Genomic DNA, 19092 nt, shown 5'->3' on the forward strand with positions numbered 1-19092 from the left:
TCAGTATTTAATTTTGTTTTGGTGTCAGTTATGGCCAGAGAAATCCAAAACCCAGTTCCTTTCACTGACCTCTGCAGAATACCTCTGTGTGTAAGTCGCCGTGTGATTCGTCTGTTCGTCTGTCACTCAGAGCTGATCCATTTCTACGTGTGTTATTGATGAATTTGTGTGTCAATCTGTGTGAAACTAAACAATAAACAATCATGAAATCATTACGGCGTTCCCTTCACGTCGGATACATTTCCAAAAATGTTGTAAAACAAGTTTACAGCTGCTGAAGTTGCAGCAGTTTTGGAAAATAGCGGCGAAGGTAACGGAGCTTTAGAGCCTGAGGGTTTGATTCCTTTGATGAAGAAGAATACAAAAATAAAAGATATCGATGGCTAAATTCATATGATTTTACAATGTTGCTAACGAAACAACAGTGGATTAAGATAGCTACTATATATACTGCTTCTGTGAAAAATTAATGAAATTGATTTCTGATACACTTAGCACAGTAAAAATAATACAGTAAAGTACAGTGGGAAAACAAATCACACACGCACACACACACACACACACACACACACACACACACACACACACATATATATATAATTATTGTCAAAGGTTTGTTTTTAAGCATGACAACAAAGAAAGTAATGCTTTCTGAAATTAACAAATTTCTTCTTTCATTCCAACAGATGAGAGGTTATTTTAGCCTTTGACTGAAGATAAGGCACATGCACTACACAAATTTTACTTCCTCAGCTCTAGTATATTTGTAGAGAAAGACAAAGAGAGAGTGTGTGTTTGTGTGTATGCATGTGTGTATCTGTCTCACATCTGTGGCCCTTTCATGCTCGGCAATCGGGCCTTCTACCAGAGGTCTGGAAGTTTTAGCTTTGCTGCTCCCAGGTTTGCACTCTTGTGGACTGAGATTGACAATGTCATTCTTGAGATCTGTTGAAGCTACTCCTCGAGCTTAGGAGTCACTGCCCCAGGTTCCCCTATCACCACTGGGACAACCTTGATGCTAACCCTCCACATTCTCTCTTCTTTCAGTCCCTGGTATTTTTGCAATTTCTCATATTGCTTCCTTTAGATGTTTCTATCACCACTACAGTTTTCTCTATCTTGTCCACTGTCTCAAGCATGACTACTGCAACAGCATATATCAGTTTCTTGGTTCCAGTTACACTGGTTACTGGTAATGTGCATATTGCAGCTTCATATCTGTTAGCACACTGTCTGATGACAACCAGTGACATCACTCGTCAACTTTCTGGAATTTCCAGAGCGACATTTTTGGGGTTTTTCCTTCAATTTACTTCAGTGAACATGTTATTTTAGTTTTAATTTACATGTGCATTTATTGTAGTATCTAAGATAATGTGAACTCTTTAGGGAGGTCTATTAGGTGGTGCTTGGCCTTTAAACCTATGACAACAAAGGAGGCATTCTTATTTTTGTGACATGCTTTAAGATCTCGCCTATGGTAACTTTACCCTGGTAGAAGTATTCTATCGACTTTTTCAGCCATCAGCAGTAAGTCGTAGTCAGTGTCTCATTGACAGTCTTTGTGCTGCCTGTACAGGATGAAGCCCAATGACTTGCTAGAAGAGGTGCAGCTGCCTGTCCAACATTTTTCCTTCCGGAGCCCCGTCCTAAGCTCCGCCCCCACACTTCCAGAGGTGGCTGCAGAGCACAGCCAATCCAAGGACAGTTCCAAGTCCAATGTGTGAACAGCACACGCTTACACAGTGCCACTTTCGTACCCGTCTCGTTTGCTTCCATCTGGGACGACCGCAAATATTTAGCCAAATCACTTGAACCACTCTTCATTAAAAACATCAAATATAAAAGACAAATGCTCAGTACTGTCCAGACCCAACAAGTGCCTGACATATTCATTATCTAAAAATCCAGTGGACAAGCAAAAAAATTAGAATGCCAAATCTGAAGTGCCAAAATGTGCCTCTTACCTGCTGTCACATACTGTCAGTATGTATTAGGACCAGAAATCTTGTATACTGTTTGCTTAATTGAATCTCATGTGAAGTCCCTTGTAGCCAAACTAACATTTGGACACAGCAAATTCAAAACTAACTGCCCTGATTCTTTTATACGTTTAGATTTTTTAATTATTATTATTATTTTTTTGACATGTTTCAGTTAAAGACATGTTTCATTGAAAGAAAAAAAAATAATGTAGAAAGCAACTACGTTGGAACTTCATCTCAAGAATTCGAAGATGTCTACACAAAGTCCTACTCAAATGCTTTACAGTGTTGCCAAATATACACTGCTTTGATTTTCAATGATATTTTGAACATCAGTGACCAAAGGCAGTTACTGTGGGACCAAAATCATACTGTGTACTGTGGCATTTTATGTATGTTGTCCATAATCTGTATTTAATTTTGTTTTGGTGTCAGTTATGGCCAGAGAAATCCAAAACCCAGTTCCTTTCACTGACCTCTGCAGAATACCTCTGTGTGTAAGTCTGGTGAAGAGATGTTGAAATGAGGTGTGGTGTGATCCAGATAGTAAATGGAGAATCTAGAAAAGCACAATAGTTGGTTAGGTAGCACATTTTAGCACATTTTTTCTTGTAAATATTGATGAAGTATCACTGGAAAGGTCTTCAAACTGGAACAGAGCCCTAGCATTCCCCAATTCAGTTTCAGTGGTTCAAGGGAACAACCAACCGGCTCTTGTTATTTAGTGCTACACCTTGTTTACATCTGAAATTTACATCAAGGTTCTTAAACGTGGCTCTCTATTTTGGATTCTGTTCATTTTAGGTGAACTGATCAGAAGGGAAACACCTTTATGCTGGGTAAAATTTTAAAATTGTGTTACATGCTGGAAATTAAAGTTCACATCCATATCCAAGTTATAAATACAATTCACAAGCTGAAGCTAACTATATCTTAGTGCACAGTATAACTAGCCACAGTGATATTTACTATTTTAATTCTTTCAAAGCAGATGAATATATGGCTTTGTTCTTATAATTCAGTTTCTACCTTATTGTCATTTAAAATAACCATTGATATTGCTGACAATTTGTTTTTTTTTGCAGCATTGAAATTGTTTTATATATATAATGACTATCAATTACAGACCACAAGGTTCCTTTTTTTTAATAAGAAGATACAATTAACCACTGGTAGAGACTGAGGATCAAACTTGTCCAAACAGGATTGTAATATTAGCATTCACAAGGTGTTTTGTCACAATGTCCTTCACCATAGTATTTTTGCATTTTTCTCATTGCTGTTTTATGTTACATTAATAAATTAAACATATATTTACATTTCTACTATGAATCTTTTAAAGGTGGGCTGGCCATTGTAATGTCTCGTTTGTTTGGCCTAGGCCAAAAACTATTTTTCTGTTGGTTTTACTCTCATTTAACATTTTCAGCATTGGAAACAAAATGGCTCTGTTGCATTTGGTGTTGATATCATTATGGTAGGCTTTAGTGGATGTACTAGTGTATATGTTAACAAATAGATGCACACCACCAGCTGTCCTAAATCTTTGTGTTAAATATTTTACACTGATACAAATGAGCTAGATCCCTTCTAAAGTTCCAGTTATTACTGGCAACTATACCTTTGTCTTTAATTGAAAACCTGTCTTAATTGATTGGTATTAATCCTTATGAGAGAAAATCCAACCAGAAATGAAATATATTGGTTTAAAGTGAAAGTAATGAATGATGTACTGTACATTTTTAGTGCTGAGACCAGTCTGTATAAACCATTTGAACTGGACATTTTTTCAAGGCATTGTCTTCTGTAAAAATTGCATTGTGTGAAAATCAAAATTACTCTAAGCCTGTTCAGAATGGTGCTTGTATTGGTCATAACGGGCCATGTGGATGAGCTTATGACTTCATACGTGTGAAAAAAGAAAGGAAAATAGATTTCTGGGATTTTATATTCTTATTGTTTTTTTATCAACTGTTGTATCACATCATAAATGTATTCTATATGTTGTAAACGTTCACATATTTCATATATAAAATAGTATTCAGTTAATAAAGTAAGAACATTTGCATTTAGCTCAGTCATTCTTACTAGTTTGTATACTCTCTATTATACTCAGAAATAAAAAAATAATATCGTAGCATACCATGGAATGTGATCTTTTATGCATAATCAGGAGTTAGCAAAGAACTAAAACTTCTCATATACCCCAAATTTAGGCACAAGCGTACTCCTACTCAGTGTTTACCAGAACATCCAGTGTGTGTCTGCTGTTTGGTCAAAACCAAATCAGTCCTGAAAGAGGCCCCGTCAGCTGTCTTCTGAACATTACAGTAGCGATCAGAATGCTGAGCAGTTTTACAGCAACAAACAAAAAAAGACTAACATAAATGCTTGTTTGGTTTATTTATGAAAAGTATGGAAAAGGATGTGGTCGAAAGCTGTCTTTTTTTTAAGGCTCTTTAGGACTTATTGAGGATTCGCCACAGAGACCCGGACATGTAGTATGGTCTCAGCATGGTGCCGTCATTACGCTCCAGATCCTCCACTAGAGGAGAAAAAAACATTACAGTGGAAGTGAAAACAATGTAGTCCTGTTGATTGGAATATATAGTAGCTTAAGACTGAAATGTGAGCTAATAATGTTTTTTAAAATTCTACTCTCTCTGAAGTAAAGGGACTGGACCATGCAAGCTTTCAACTGTGTGCCCAGTGTCATGAACTGGTGGAATGAGTGTATGTGTGTGTGTGTGTGTGTGTGTGTGTGTGTGTGTGTGTGTGTGTGTGTGTGTGTGTGTGGAGCTTACAGAAGCAGAGAAAAAGGGTGTCCACACACATGCTGTACACACTGAAGAAGCCCTGAGCGACCAAGTAAGCTCCCGCCATCACCGTCTAAAAAAACAGCAGTAGTAGATTTACACGCTGGGCCGTCAGTACTATAACAGGCACTGCTCTACAGAATAAATGTGTAAATCCTGGTTATTTACAAAGTGACTTTACAATTGCTGTCATTAAACCCTTTGGTATCTAAAGAAAGAACCATTTATTCAGTGTACTGAATATGCTGATGTTTTGATCTCACACAGAAGCAAGTGTCAGCACTTGATTTTGTTCTGAGGTTATCCGACAGTGGAGGCAATACATACGATAACGGGCAACCAGTAGTAATGCAGCAGCTGAATCTGGAAATTGTCATCTGGCAGCCTGATTCTCCCAGAGAAGAAGAAGAAAGCCAGCAGACCTTACAGGGAATGTAGAAAACCCCCAGAGTTACCTTTCAAAGTGTGTTGTACCTTTTAAATGTGATGAAGTGTAGTATGGGTAACATACACATGACTTCACACTGTATTTCTCACCCACTAATCCGACCACCAGCACCATGCTGAAAAACAGCAGTGTGTCTGTAACACATTCCAACACCACCACCCTGTGGACAGAGGGGCATGGTCAAGGACAGTGTGCTAAACTTGAGCTAGAACAATGAAACACATAAAAATGACTGATCAAAGTAGCCCTTTCTTGGCACTCATATTAAAAATATGTATACAAATTATTTTCACATAAGTATGTACTATTAAATTCCTCCATTTAATATTTTTTATATCAAAATATAATTAGTCAAAATATAACTAGTCAAAATATAATTAGAGATGTCTTGAATTAGCATTATGTCTACTCAAACTGTATTTAGAGATATCTTGAATTAGCATTATGTCAAATCACTTGAACCACTCTTCATGAAAAACATCAAATATAAAAGAAAAATGCTCAGTTCTGTCCAGACCCAACAAGTGCCTCACATATTCATTTCTTAAAAATCCAGTGGACAAGCAAAAAAATTAAAATGCCAAATCTGAAGTGCCAAAATGTGCCTCTTACCTGCTGTCACATACTGTCAGTATGTAATAGCACCAGAAATCTTGTATACTGTTTGCTTAAGATGCTTGGTAACTGAGGACATGCTATTCTCTTCTGCACATGCCAAGTAACTTAATGGTGTGGTAGTTAAGTAATTTAAAAATGTTTTAGCTTCAAACATGTAATGGAAAGTCTGCGCAGGCCTTTGACATGTTACACAGAGAAATGACAATGATTAATTTGGGAAAATATCAGGAAATATAATTAATATATTACAAAATATAGTAATTTCTATATCCTGAAGTGTGTGGTATCATCTAATTGAATCTAATGTGAAGTCCCTTGTAGCCAAACTAACATATTTGGACACAGCAAATTCAACACTAACTGACCTGATTCTTTCATACGTTTAGTTTTTTTTATTATTATTATTTTTTTGACGTTTCAGTTAAAGACATGTTTCAGTGAAAGAAACAAAAATAATGTAGAGAGCAACTACGTCGGAAGTACATCTCAAGATTTCGAAGCTGTCTACACAAAGTCCTACTCAAATGCTTTACAGTGTTGCCAGATATACACTGCTTTGATTTTCAATGATATTTTGAACAACAGTGACCAAAGGCAGTTACTGTGGGACCAAAACCATACTGTGTACTGTGGCATTTTATGTATGTTGTCCATAATCAGTATTTAATTTTGTTTTGGTGTCAGTTATGGCCAGAGAAATCCAAAACCCAGTTCCTTTCACTGACCTCTGCAGAATACCTCTGTGTGTAAGTCTGGTGAAGAGATGTTGAAATGAGGTGTGGTGTGATCCAGATAGTAAATGGAAAATCTAGAAAAGCACAATAGTTGGTTAGGTAGCACATTTTAGCACATTTTTTCTTGTAAATATTGATGAAGTATCACTGGAAAGGTCTTCACACTGGAACAGAGCCCTAGCATTCCCCAATTCAGTTTCAGTGGTTCAACGGAACAACCAAGCGGCTCTTGTTATTTAGTGCTACTCCTTGTTTACATCTGAAATTTACATCAAGGTTCTTAAACGTGGCTCTCTATTTTGGATTCTGTTCATTTTAGGTGAACTGATCAGAAGGGAAACACCTTTATGCTGGGTAAAATTTTAAAATTGTGTTACATGCTGGAAATTAAAGTTCACATCCATATCCAAGTTGTAAATACAATTCACAAGCTGAAGCTAACTATATCTTAGTGCACAGTACAACTAGCCACAGTGATATTAACTATTTGAATTCTTTCAAAACAGATGAATATATGGCTTTCTTCTTATAATTCAGTTTCTACCTTATTGTCATTTAAATTAGCCATTGATATTGCTGACAATTTGTTTTTTTTGCAGCATTGTAATTGTTTTATATATATAATGACTATCCATTACAGACCATAAGGTTCCTTTTTTTTGTAAGAAGATACAATTAACCACTGGTAGAGACTGAGGATCAAACTTGTCCAAACAGGATTGTAATATAAGCATTCACATGGGGTTTTGTCACAATGTCCTTCACCAAAGTATTTTTGCATTTTTCTTATTGCTATTTTATGTTACATTAATAAATTATACATATATTTACATTTCAACTGTGAATCTTTTAAAGGGGGGAATGCCCATTGTAATGTCTCGTTTGTTTGGCCTAGGCCAAAAACTATTTTTCTGTTGGTTTTACTCTCATTTAACATTTTCAGCATTGGAAACAAAATGGCTCTGTTGCATTTGGTGTTGATATCATTATGGTAGGCTTTAGTGGATGTACTAGTGTATATGTTAACAATTAGATGCACACCACCAGCTGTCCTAAATCTTTGTGTTAAATATTTTACAGTGATACAAATGACCTAGATCCCTTCTAAAGTTCCAGTTATTACTGGCAACTATACCTTTGTCTTTAATTGAAAACCTGTCTTAATTGATTGGTATTAATCCTTATGAGAGAAAATCCAACCAGAAATGAAATATATTGGTTTAAAGTGAAAGTAATGAATGATGTACTGTACATTTTTAGTGCTGAGAACCAGTCTGTATAAATCATTTGAACTGGACATTTTTTCAAGGCATTGTCTTCTGTAAAAATTGCATTGTGTGAAAATCAAAATTACTCTAAGCCTGTTCAGAATGGTGCTTGTATTGGTCATAACGGGCCATGTGGATGAGCTTATGACTTCATACGTGTGAAAAAAGAAAGGAAAACAGATTTCTGGGATTTTATATTCTTATTGTTTTTTTATGAACTGTTGTATCACATCATAAATGTATTCTATATGTTGTAAACGTTCACATATTTCATATATAAAATAGTATTCAGTTAATAAAGTAAGAAAATTTGCATTTAGCTCAGTCATTCTTACTAGTTTGTATACTCTCTATTATACTCAGAAATAAAAAAATAATATCGTAGCATACCATGGAATGTGATCTTTTATGCATAATCAGGAGTTAGCAAAGAACTAAAACTTCTCATATACCCCACATTTAGGCACAAGCTTACTCCTACTCAATGTTTGCCAGAACATCCAGTGTGTGTCTGCTGTTTGGTCAAAACCAAATCAGTCCTGAAAGAGGCCCCGTCAGCTGTCTTCTGAACATTACAGCAGCGATCAGAATGCTGAGCAGTTTTACAGTAACAAAGAAAAAAATACTAACATAAATGCTTGTTTGGTTTATTTATGAAAAGTTTGGAAAAGGATGTGGTCGAAAGCTGTCTTTTTTAAGGCTCTTTAGCACTTATTGAGGATTCGCCACAGAGACCCGGACATGTAGTATGGTCTCAGCATGGTGCCCTCATTACGCTCCAGATCCTCCACTAGAGGAGACAAAAACATTACAGTGGAAGTGAAAACAATGTAGTCCTGTTGATTGGAATATATAGTAGCTTAAGACTGAAATGTGAGCTAATAATGTTTTTTATAATTCTACTCTCTCTGAAGTAAAGGGACTGGACCATGCAAGCTTTCAACTGTGTGTGCCCAGTGTCATGAACTGGTGGAATGAGTGTGTGTGTGTGTGTGTGTGTGCGTGTGTGTGTGTGTGTGTGTGTGTGTAGCTTACAGAAGCAGAGAAAAAGGGTGTCCACACACATGCTGTACACACTGAAGAAGCCCTGAGCGATCAAGTAAGCTCCCGCCATCACCGTCTAAAAAAACAGCAGTAGTAGATTTACACGCTGGGCCGTCAGTACTATAACAGGCACTGCTCTACAGAATAAATGTGTAAATCCTGGTTATTTACAAAGTGACTTTACAATTGCTGTCATTAAACCCTTTGATATCTAAAGAAAGAACCATTTATACAGTGTACTGAATATGCTGATGTTTTGATCTCACACAGAAGCAAGTGTCAGCACTTGAGTTTGTTCTGAGGTTATCCGACAGTGGAGGCAATACATACGATAACGGGCAACCAGTAGTAATGCAGCAGCTGAATCTGGAAATTGTCATCTGGCAGCCTGATTCTCCCAGAGAAGAAGAAGAAAGCCAGCAGACCTTACAGGGAATGTAGAAAACCCCCAGAGTTACCTTTTAAAGTGTGTTGTACCTTTTAAATGTGATGAAGTGTAGTATGGGTAACATACACATGACTTCACACTGTATTTCTCACCCACTAATCCGACCACCAGCACCTTGCCGGAAAACAGCAGTGTGTCTGTAACACAGTCCAACACCACCACCCTGTGGACAGAGGGACATGGTCAAGGACAGCGTGCTAAACTTGAGCTAGAACAATTGGTACTCATATTAAAAATATGTATACAAATTATTTTCACATGAGTATGTACTGATAAATTCCTCCAGTTAATATTTTTGCCTTCAAAACAAGGAAATGGAAGTAATTTGTTCCACAACAGCAACATTAAATCATTCACATTCACACACAACCCCATACGTTCAATAATATGTACGAAACATCTCTTCTGTCTGAGGACTTACCGGTTAATATTTCTCCTCAAGAGCATATAAGCATTCTTGCCAGACACATGGAAATTGTTTCCATGTATAGCAATCTGTATATTATCAACCACAAACAGCATGTTGAGTCAGATTGTACACTCCGTAAATTTCACTAGTCATATGGACACAATTACATACTTTGATGCTATTACCACAAAGTGAAAAAAAAACCATATCATACTAATATACACCATACAGTTTTTCATTTAGTTTTTATCTAATACTCATACTAACGCTAGACAACCGATCACTGAAGACACATAAAAACAGTTATTTCAGCATCGATCATTTTTTTGTGTGCAGCTGGATATGAGACACACCATGATATAGGTGTTTCTGTGGAAGAACTTGAGGAATTTATCCAGGAACCAAAAGCAGCATTTGAGGGACATCATCACAAACTGACAACAGAAATTCCGGCAGTCTGTGGAGTAGACAATTGTGTCACATTACAGTTACAGACAGGAGAAAGCAGGACTAAGGTCATGAAGGTTTTATATATATTGTTACCTCTGAACCTATGGTCAAGATATTCCAGTAACATCCGAGGGACCTGGAATATGGTAAGGATGACAGCACCCAATGCTAAAGAGCCGACATGACACCTTGAAAAAAAGCAGTTTAGTAGACTTTAGAGGTGGGGAGCAGTTAGGACTCTGTACTAGGTTAGTAGTCACCAAACCAAGGGAATGTACTTTCGGGTGTGGCTGATATCAAAGCAATCGGAGCGGAGCAGGGATGAAACACGAGTGCTATGTACCCTAGTGTCCGGATGAAGGCTTGTAAGAGAGGGTACGGGGGAATGTCTGCTGGTTTACTGAAGGCCCAGTAGAAGGATGCGAAGGTACCGGCTAGTGTACACTGGCCCAGGGCGATGATGAAGTTCACGCACCAGAGGAAAGCCAGCAAATTATAGATCTGCAGGTAGGGTGCGATCCTTGAGAACAAGTCCGTGTCATCGTATTTAAAAAACACACAGCGCACAGATGGACAATCAGGATGGAGAGAAGCACTGAATTCCTGAAAAGAAACAAGAAGAAGACAACAACAACAGTATAAATAAAAGGAAAGAGATGTGAAATGAATCATTACCAGGCTATTGGAACATGTCAGTAATCTGAATGCATCTAAAATAAGTCATTGTGAAGTATGAATATCATATGAATATCATATACATTCACCATATTATGTCTGTATGAAGCTGCAAATAGCAAAATGTGAATGTTATACTATATATTTGAAAGGGAACAATATTACAGTTTGGGTTTATAGTGTGTGGGTGTATGTAGGCGACTGACCTTGGGAATGCAAATCTCTGAGCCTGTGATAGAACTACAGTTGGCTATGGAGGAGTTGAGAGCAGCGACATGGTATACAGGAGCACCTGATGTGGCCAAATACCTGAGGGCAGTAATGGTCAAGGACACAGCCTAACACACACACTCTACACACAAAATACTGACACAAGCACATTTTCAACAACAAACTACCAATACAATCCAAGCTACAGCACTAATTCAGTGGCGAGGACAGATATACAGTTACTGCCTTGCTTTGTTAGCAGGAAATGAAGGTAGGTGAGAAGAGGAAGTGGCAGAGGATACAGGCTAGTGATTCCCCAGTAGGCCATGCTTATCACCACCAGCAGGAACGTCACCAAGGGGTAAGCCAGTGTGGTCGTCACACAACTCACCGCCCTACACACAGCACAGAGCACAAAAGGCCTCATGTAGCCTTAAGAGCACAAGAGAGCCTTTATACAGGCTGCCCCCGCGAAGTGGCTTTATATGAGTAATAATGTAGGAATGCCGAGTGCACTGATTTAAAGAAAAATGTTAATGGGTTTCTTGTATCCAAGGTGATTTTCTGTTTATAAACAACAGCAACAACAACAAAAACAAGAAGGACATAGCAGATGGCTGACATTTGTTTAAAGAAATGCTGGCAATGGATATATTTACTACCGCCTATGTGTCTGAAGGCCTAAAAAGCTCTACCTGTTGGACTCTTTGATCAGTGCCAATGCAACAGATATTCTCCTCCCCCGATGTGTCAGGAAGAGTAAAATTACGAATTCCAAAAGACACAGGCTCACCACTGCCACATAAACACAAACACACAAAAATCATTCACATACAGCAACAGTATAAACCAAAGCCATGCATCCATTCTTAGAAAAATTCCTTTCTTTACAACATGTTTGTTTCTACTTTATATACTGTCAATACATGTCTTGTGAGAAAATCTGATAGCCCTTACAGAAGAACAGCCAAGTCTCTTTCACTTGAAGGTAGACAGAGAATTCTGAATTATAAGTAATGTCACCGAGGGTGAGTTTGGAGTGTCTGTAGTGGTTATATTCCTGGTAACAGTAGTAGATACCTGAGAAAGACAGAGTAGACAGCTTACATCCTCATTCACTAATCTAACCCCCTGCAATTTGTCTTTAAAATTAAGGGTCCCATGCAGAGTTCATACACTATAGGGCAGCAAATCAGTGCCAGTCATAGAACCATCCACAGTAATTTGGTATTTTCCTTGTTTCAGTGCAGCAGGAGACCATTCAGAAGGGCTTAATTATTACCCAGTGAGCTGGTCGCTAATGGCAGGTATGTTAAAACATGTATTGTACAGGCTTACCATACGCTGCAGCTACGAGCACTCCCACGATGAGAGCCAACAGTAGCACGAACATCAGATATCTCATAAGCAGGAGGAACATGAGGCTAACAACCATAGCAACCACCAGACCTCTGAGAGAGAGAGAGAGAGAGAGAGAGAGAGAGAGAGAGAGAGAAAAATATTTACTTAAAATGCATACAGAAAGTTTCAAATTTGTTGTGTATTACTCATCTTAAAATTCATTTAACTATTTTTCCTCATCAATCTAGATAAAATACTCCTCAACAAGAAAACAAACATTGGTTTTTATAATGTTTTGTACATTTATTTAAAATAAAAGTCTGAAATACTGCATTAACATACATATTGAAGTCTGTTGTTAAGACAGTTTTTATTGAGCTCTGTTGAATCCTACTTCTATCAATGGTCGCTGTATTTTTTTTTGTAACTTCATTAGGGTTCACCTGTGCTTCACTGAATTGACTGAACATAATCAGGGAAGGCAGAAATCTGTCTGTTTATGGACTCACAGTTCATAGTGTCTGAGTGAAAGCCAAGTCATGAAGTTCAGAGAATTGTGTCAAGAATTGTGTCAAGACACAGATCAGGGGAAGGTTACAAGAAATATTCTGCAGCTTGGAAACTGCCCAAGATCACAGTAGCTTCCATCATTCTCCAATAGAAGAAGTTTGAAACCACAAACAGTCTCCCTAGATCTCGCTGGCCAGTATTATATGTAGTATTGTATTGCATATAGTATTGTATTCTATGCAGATTGATGAAGGAAGATCAACTGAAATCTTTCTGTATATATATATATATATATATATACACACACACACACACACACACACACACACACACACACACACACACACACACACAGACACACACACACACACACACACACTATACAATGTCTGGGTGTAATACAATCTTGTATAAAACTAACTTACATTAATATCCAATACCATGATGTAGCAAAATCCTCAAAAATCCGTAACCCCACTGACTTAAAGTTGAATCCTGAAACAAGAGAGCTGCAAGCAAAAAATACTGGTCAGCAAAAGCAGCTTATAGATCAACACCAACCATCCATGCATATGTGTGTGTGAGTGTGTGTGAAGGATTACTCCATAGCACTCTTTATGTGCTTGACTGTTTCATCTACGGAAGCGAATCCAGGGAGAGAGAAGTCTGGAGGAACGTCCTGTAGTTCAAAGCTAGGCAGGCATTTCCCTAGTGCTGAGGGGAGAGAGACACAGAGAAACAGAAAAATAATATGACTGTAAAAATGAAACCTACTGACTTATGATGGCGGTAAATGCACAGTCCTGGTGGTTTGGTTATGTTTTAGTGCATAGCATAGTCAAACTGTTACAAAACAGGATGGACAAATAGACAGGTAGTTGTAAAGGTAATCCTGCTGTCTGTACCTGGTTTACTTGGGGTGTAGAAATACGGACAAAGCTCTTGATTGAGGATGTCTTGAACACTCTGTAGTAGAAATGCATGTGAAAATCTCATTAACATACTGAATCCTATGTATGTGTGATTGGCTTAACCAATGAATTAATTTTATCTACTTGGAACAAAGGGTTGCATATTGCAAAGACTTCTGATATGACAGATTTTGTTCTGTCAAGAGGGTGGTGAGGATTTATTTGCCAGCGATAAAGTTGGTTACATTGCTCATTTGCAGTGTGAGGTTTTACCAATGTGGTTTGGGCAAGGTCAAGTCTAGGATCACAATACTGCTGCTGAAAGAAGTCTTTAGGTAGGGCATCTGGGGCATACGCCTCTGGGGGCAACTTCCAGAACTCCGAAGGGCATTTTTTAACACAGACCTGCAAGCCAATGCACAAACACACAGAGTGAAGGAGATCTTATTTGAGCAGCTAAACACAGTGTTGCTTTTCATATTTATATCTACACTTCATTGTTCATTGCATGATACAGCAAAAGGCTCCTAAACCAAGCAACAAAAAGATACCCAAGCCCCCAGACTTACAAACTTGCATTCACATACTACATAATAAACTGTTTTGTAATAAATGAGTCTCATGTGCAGATTTCTAATAGGCTACATTCAAACGTGTTCAGCCTCTGTACAATTTCAACAGGAAATCTTTGTGGAAATCTCACTTGAGTGGTTGGACACTGGAGACCCTCTAGAGTGGCATCCATCTCTGTGGTTGCTCTGGCACACTTCAGAACGTCAAAGTAGAGGACATTTGGTTTGTCACTGAAACACAAGAGGATGCTGGAAACAAATGCAGCTTGACACATGAATATTAGCCAATTAAAGAAACTATTTTTATTCAGTTTTTTGAGGATGTGCATCAGGCTTCAGTGGTGTAGTCACACCATTACTCCCCTAAGTGTTCTTTCTTCTAGGGTGAGTTTGATTGGGGTAAACAATAAACTCCGTAGTGTTGTGACACTCCTAGACCTGAGTTTGGACCCTTTGTTTTAGAGGCAATCATTAAACATGTGTGATTTGATTGGGTCCACTTGTTGCTGTGAATTGCCAATCATGAAAATATTTAACCTAAAATCTAACCCATCTTGCACTGTTGCTCTTTAATGTATCCACATGATTTGAACCTGCACAGCTCCACTGTAATGCTAGTTCTACTCATTTGAGAGAATATTGACAGTGTTCCTTACATACTGAGTGTGCTGTTTTGGTATTCCTGTGAAGACATAAATACTAATCCAGTATGTGAGGGACTTACAAATTGACTCCAGATCCACAGAACATCCCAGTGGAATTCCGGGGCAACAGGACATGACGAGGGTCTCCATACAACAAAGCTGTGTTAGAACCTCTGTTAGAAGGATATCTCACAAGCCATACATGTGTAAAAGACCTTTCTTATAAGCCCAGAATAATCATTTTTCCATGAAAGTGTAGTTGGAAATGTTTCTTACCCAGGATGCCAATAAGCATATAGCTGACAATGGCAGCCACAAAAGTCATACAGCAGATAATGTCTGTACAACTCCTGAAGAAAAACAAGAAGTATTGCTACACACTTGTATCATTTCAATTATGTAATAAAGTTATTTAGCTAAGTCAAATGAGTTTCAAATAAGTCTTAGTACATCTATGGCCTTCATATATTTCTTGTATAGAGCTAATAACAGACATTCTGTGATCCATGATGTGTGTGCTTTAAATAGTTTACTAAAGTCAACTGATATGAAGGAGTAAATGGGAGGAACATTGAGAGATTTAAGGACTCACCTCTTGCTAACTGGTCCCCTGAAAAAAGGCTCATATGGGAAAGGTTCCCCTGAGAACATAGAATATAATGAGTTTAAACCTATGAAAAACATACATTCAGTCAGGTGTGTCTGAACTTTTGACTGGTACTCTATATTTTGTCTAACACATTTTATATACAGTTACATATTTTTATGACACCTTCTGTACACATATGCTTTTGATCTGATACATAGTTACAGATCGTACACTACATGAATGTTTTTAATATGAAGTAGACCTAGCAAGTATGTAAGAGCTATTATAATTTTAACATGAAATGTACATGATAGTTTTGTACAATGTTTTTTTGTTAACCATTGCATATGGCGTATGGGATTCTCATAAAATCTTTGGCATATGGATGGATATATCTGAAAAAACAAACAAACAAAAAAAAAAAAACCACCTCACCATTATAATCCGGTTTCCTGACCATCGTACTCTTCCTCCTTGCACTTTCGATCTCAATGTGTAATGTTACAGTAAAAAATATTCTTACATATGATACTCTGTTCTTATGACGCACACATTCCAGGTTATGGACACATTGTGACGTGTGAAGTCACAGCACGTTCTCATTCTCAGCTCGTCAACAAAGGCATCTTGGTCGCGAGCACCTGCCTTCCATGCTGTGCGATGCTCACACTCTGCTTGCTATGTCATGCGTCGGATATTTAGGCCTATACGCTTAAACTGTCCAAGGTTACTGTGCTTTTAACGTACTAAAAAAAGCTAAACAAATAATAAAATAATCTTTACATAATAATGTAACCTTAGGCTTGTCACCAAGATATAACCTGAGGCTAAATGACACGCACCCCGTCCCCTCCCAAAACTACGTCTATGCGACTGACAAATAATTTTTTGACAATTCTGAAAAAAACTTTAAAGTCTGTAATGTATGCCAGAATAAATGAATGCTCCCAACTCCAATTTTTATCAGGAAGGACATGGACCCTGATTGATTGTTTATTTGAGATAAATAAAAGTCTGCAGTCAGTCTGCGCTTAAAAGAAGACTCTCCCGCCCCCAATCGAGTAACACTTTTAGTACATTTTACCGTCATTCATCGTCGAATCACAGGACGATCGCCGTGTGATTCGTCTGTTCGTCTGTCACTCAGAGCTGATCCATTTCTACGTGTGTTATTGATGAATTTGTGTGTCAATCTGTGTGAAACTAAACAATAAACAATCATGAAATCATTACGGCGTTCCCTTCACGTCGGATACATTTCCAAAAATGTTGTAAAACAAGTTTACAGCTGCTGAAGTTGCAGCAGTTTTGGAAAATAGCGGCGAAGGTAACGGAGCTTTAGAGCCTGAGGGTTTGATTCCTTTGATGAAGAAGAATACAAAAATAAAAGATATCGATGGCTAAATTTATATGATTTTACAATGTTGCTAACGAAACAACAGTGGATTAAGATAGCTACTATATATACTGCTTCTGTGAAAAATTAATGAAATTGATTTCTGATACACTTAGCACAGTAAAAATAATACAGTAAAGTACAGTGGGAAAACAAATCACACACACGCACACACACACACACACACACACACACACACATATATATATATATATATATATATATATATATATATATATATATATATATATATATATATATATATATATAATATATATATATATATATATATATATATATATATATATATATATATATATATATATATATATATATATATATATATATATTATTGTCAAAGGTTTGTTTTTAAGCATGACAACAAAGAACGTAATGCTTTCTGAAATTAACTTAAATTTCTTCTTTCATTCCAACAGATGAGAGGTTATTTTAGCCTTTGACTGAAGATAAGGCACATGCACTACACAAATTTTACTTCCTCAGCTCTAGTATATTTGTAGAGAAAGACAAAGAGAGAGTGTGTGTTTGTGTGTATGCATGTGTGTATCTGTCTCACATCTGTGGCCCTTTCATGCTCGGCAATCGGGCCTTCTACCAGAGGTCTGGAAGTTTTAGCTTTGCTGCTCCCAGGATTGCACTCTTGTGGACTGAGATTGACAATGTCATTCTTGAGATCTGTTGAAGCTACTCCTCGAGCTTAGGAGTCACTGCCCCAGGTTCCCCTATCACCACTGGGACAACCTTGATGCTAACCCTCCACATTCTCTCTTCTTTCAGTCCCTGGTATTTTTGCAATTTCTCATATTGGTTCCTTTAAATGTTTCTATCACCACTACTGTTTTCTCTATCTTGTCCACTGTCTCAAGCATGACTACTGCAACAGCATATACCAGTTTCTTGGTTCCAGTTACACTGGTTACTGGTAATGTGCATATTGCAGCTTCATATCTGTTAGCACACTGTCTGATGACAACCAGTGACATCACTCGTCAACTTTCTGGAATTTCCAGAGCGACATTTTTTGGGTTTTTCCTTCAATTTACTTCAGTGAACATGTTATTTTAGTTTTAATTTACATGTGCATTTTTTGTAGTATCTAAGATAATGTGAACTCTTTAGGGAGGTCTATTAGGTGGTGCTTGGCCTTTAAACCTATGACAACAAAGGAGACATTCTTATTATTGTGACATGCTTTAAGATCTCACCTATGGTAACTTTACCCTGGTAGAAGTATGCCATCGACTTTTTCAACCATCAGCAGTAAGTAGTAGTCAGTGTCTCATTGACAGTCTTTGTGCTGCCTGTACAGGATGAAGCCCAATGACTTGCTAGAAGAGGTGCAGCTGCCTGTCCAACATTTTTCCTTCCGGAGCCCCGTCCTAAGCTCCGCCCCCACACTTCCAGAGGTGGCTGCAGAGCACAGCCAATCCAAGGACAGTTCCAAGTCCAATGTGTGAACAGCACACGCTTACACAGTGCCACTTTCGTACCCGTCCCGTTTGCTTCCATCTGGGATGACCGCAAATATTTAGCCAAATCACTTGAACCACTCTTCATTAAAAACATCAAATATAAAAGACAAATGCTCAGTACTGTCCAGACCCAACAAGTGCCTGACATATTCATTATCTAAAAATCCAGTGGACAAGCAAAAAAATTAGAATGCCAAATCTGAAGTGCCAAAATGTGCCTCTTACCTGCTGTCACATACTGTCAGTATGTATTAGGACCAGAAATCTTGTATACTGTTTGCTTAATTGAATCTCATGTGAAGTCCCTTGTAGCCAAACTAACATTTGGACACAGCAAATTCAACACTAACTGCCCTGATTCTTTTATACATTTAGATTTTTTAATTATTATTATTATTTTTTTGACATGTTTCAGTTAAAGACATGTTTCATTGAAAGAAAAAAAAATAATGTAGAAAGCAACTACGTTGGAACTACATCTCAAGAATTCGAAGATGTCTACACAAAGTCCTTCTCAAATGCTTTACAGTG

The 19092-nt window shown here is 37.6% G+C and overlaps 1 protein-coding gene across 1 annotated transcript; it reads right to left on the minus strand.

Annotated features, from left to right (window-relative positions):
- Positions 1 to 4381: 4381 nt before the first annotated feature.
- On the minus strand, positions 4382 to 16766 carry LOC145659506 (choline transporter-like protein 4). The gene is made up of 23 exons (XM_081722325.1): positions 16757 to 16766; positions 15676 to 15724; positions 15360 to 15433; positions 15164 to 15242; positions 14571 to 14670; positions 14184 to 14272; positions 14012 to 14063; positions 13862 to 13922; positions 13559 to 13670; positions 13382 to 13465; positions 12444 to 12556; positions 12063 to 12185; positions 11801 to 11900; positions 11408 to 11500; positions 11102 to 11204; positions 10564 to 10823; positions 10314 to 10408; positions 10124 to 10227; positions 9783 to 9856; positions 9454 to 9524; positions 9244 to 9338; positions 8905 to 8989; positions 4382 to 4530 (listed from the first exon to the last, which is right to left on the minus strand). Exons 1-23 carry the CDS (start codon positions 16764 to 16766, stop codon positions 4445 to 4447), a joined length of 2112 nt encoding a protein of 703 aa, XP_081578451.1. The 3' UTR covers positions 4382 to 4444.
- Positions 16767 to 19092: the final 2326 nt, after the last annotated feature.

This window comes from Electrophorus electricus, chromosome 1 (assembly GCF_041902795.1).
Source record: "Electrophorus electricus isolate QZ-2024a chromosome 1, ASM4190279v1, whole genome shotgun sequence".
NCBI classification, from domain to species: Eukaryota; Metazoa; Chordata; class Actinopteri; order Gymnotiformes; family Gymnotidae; genus Electrophorus; species Electrophorus electricus.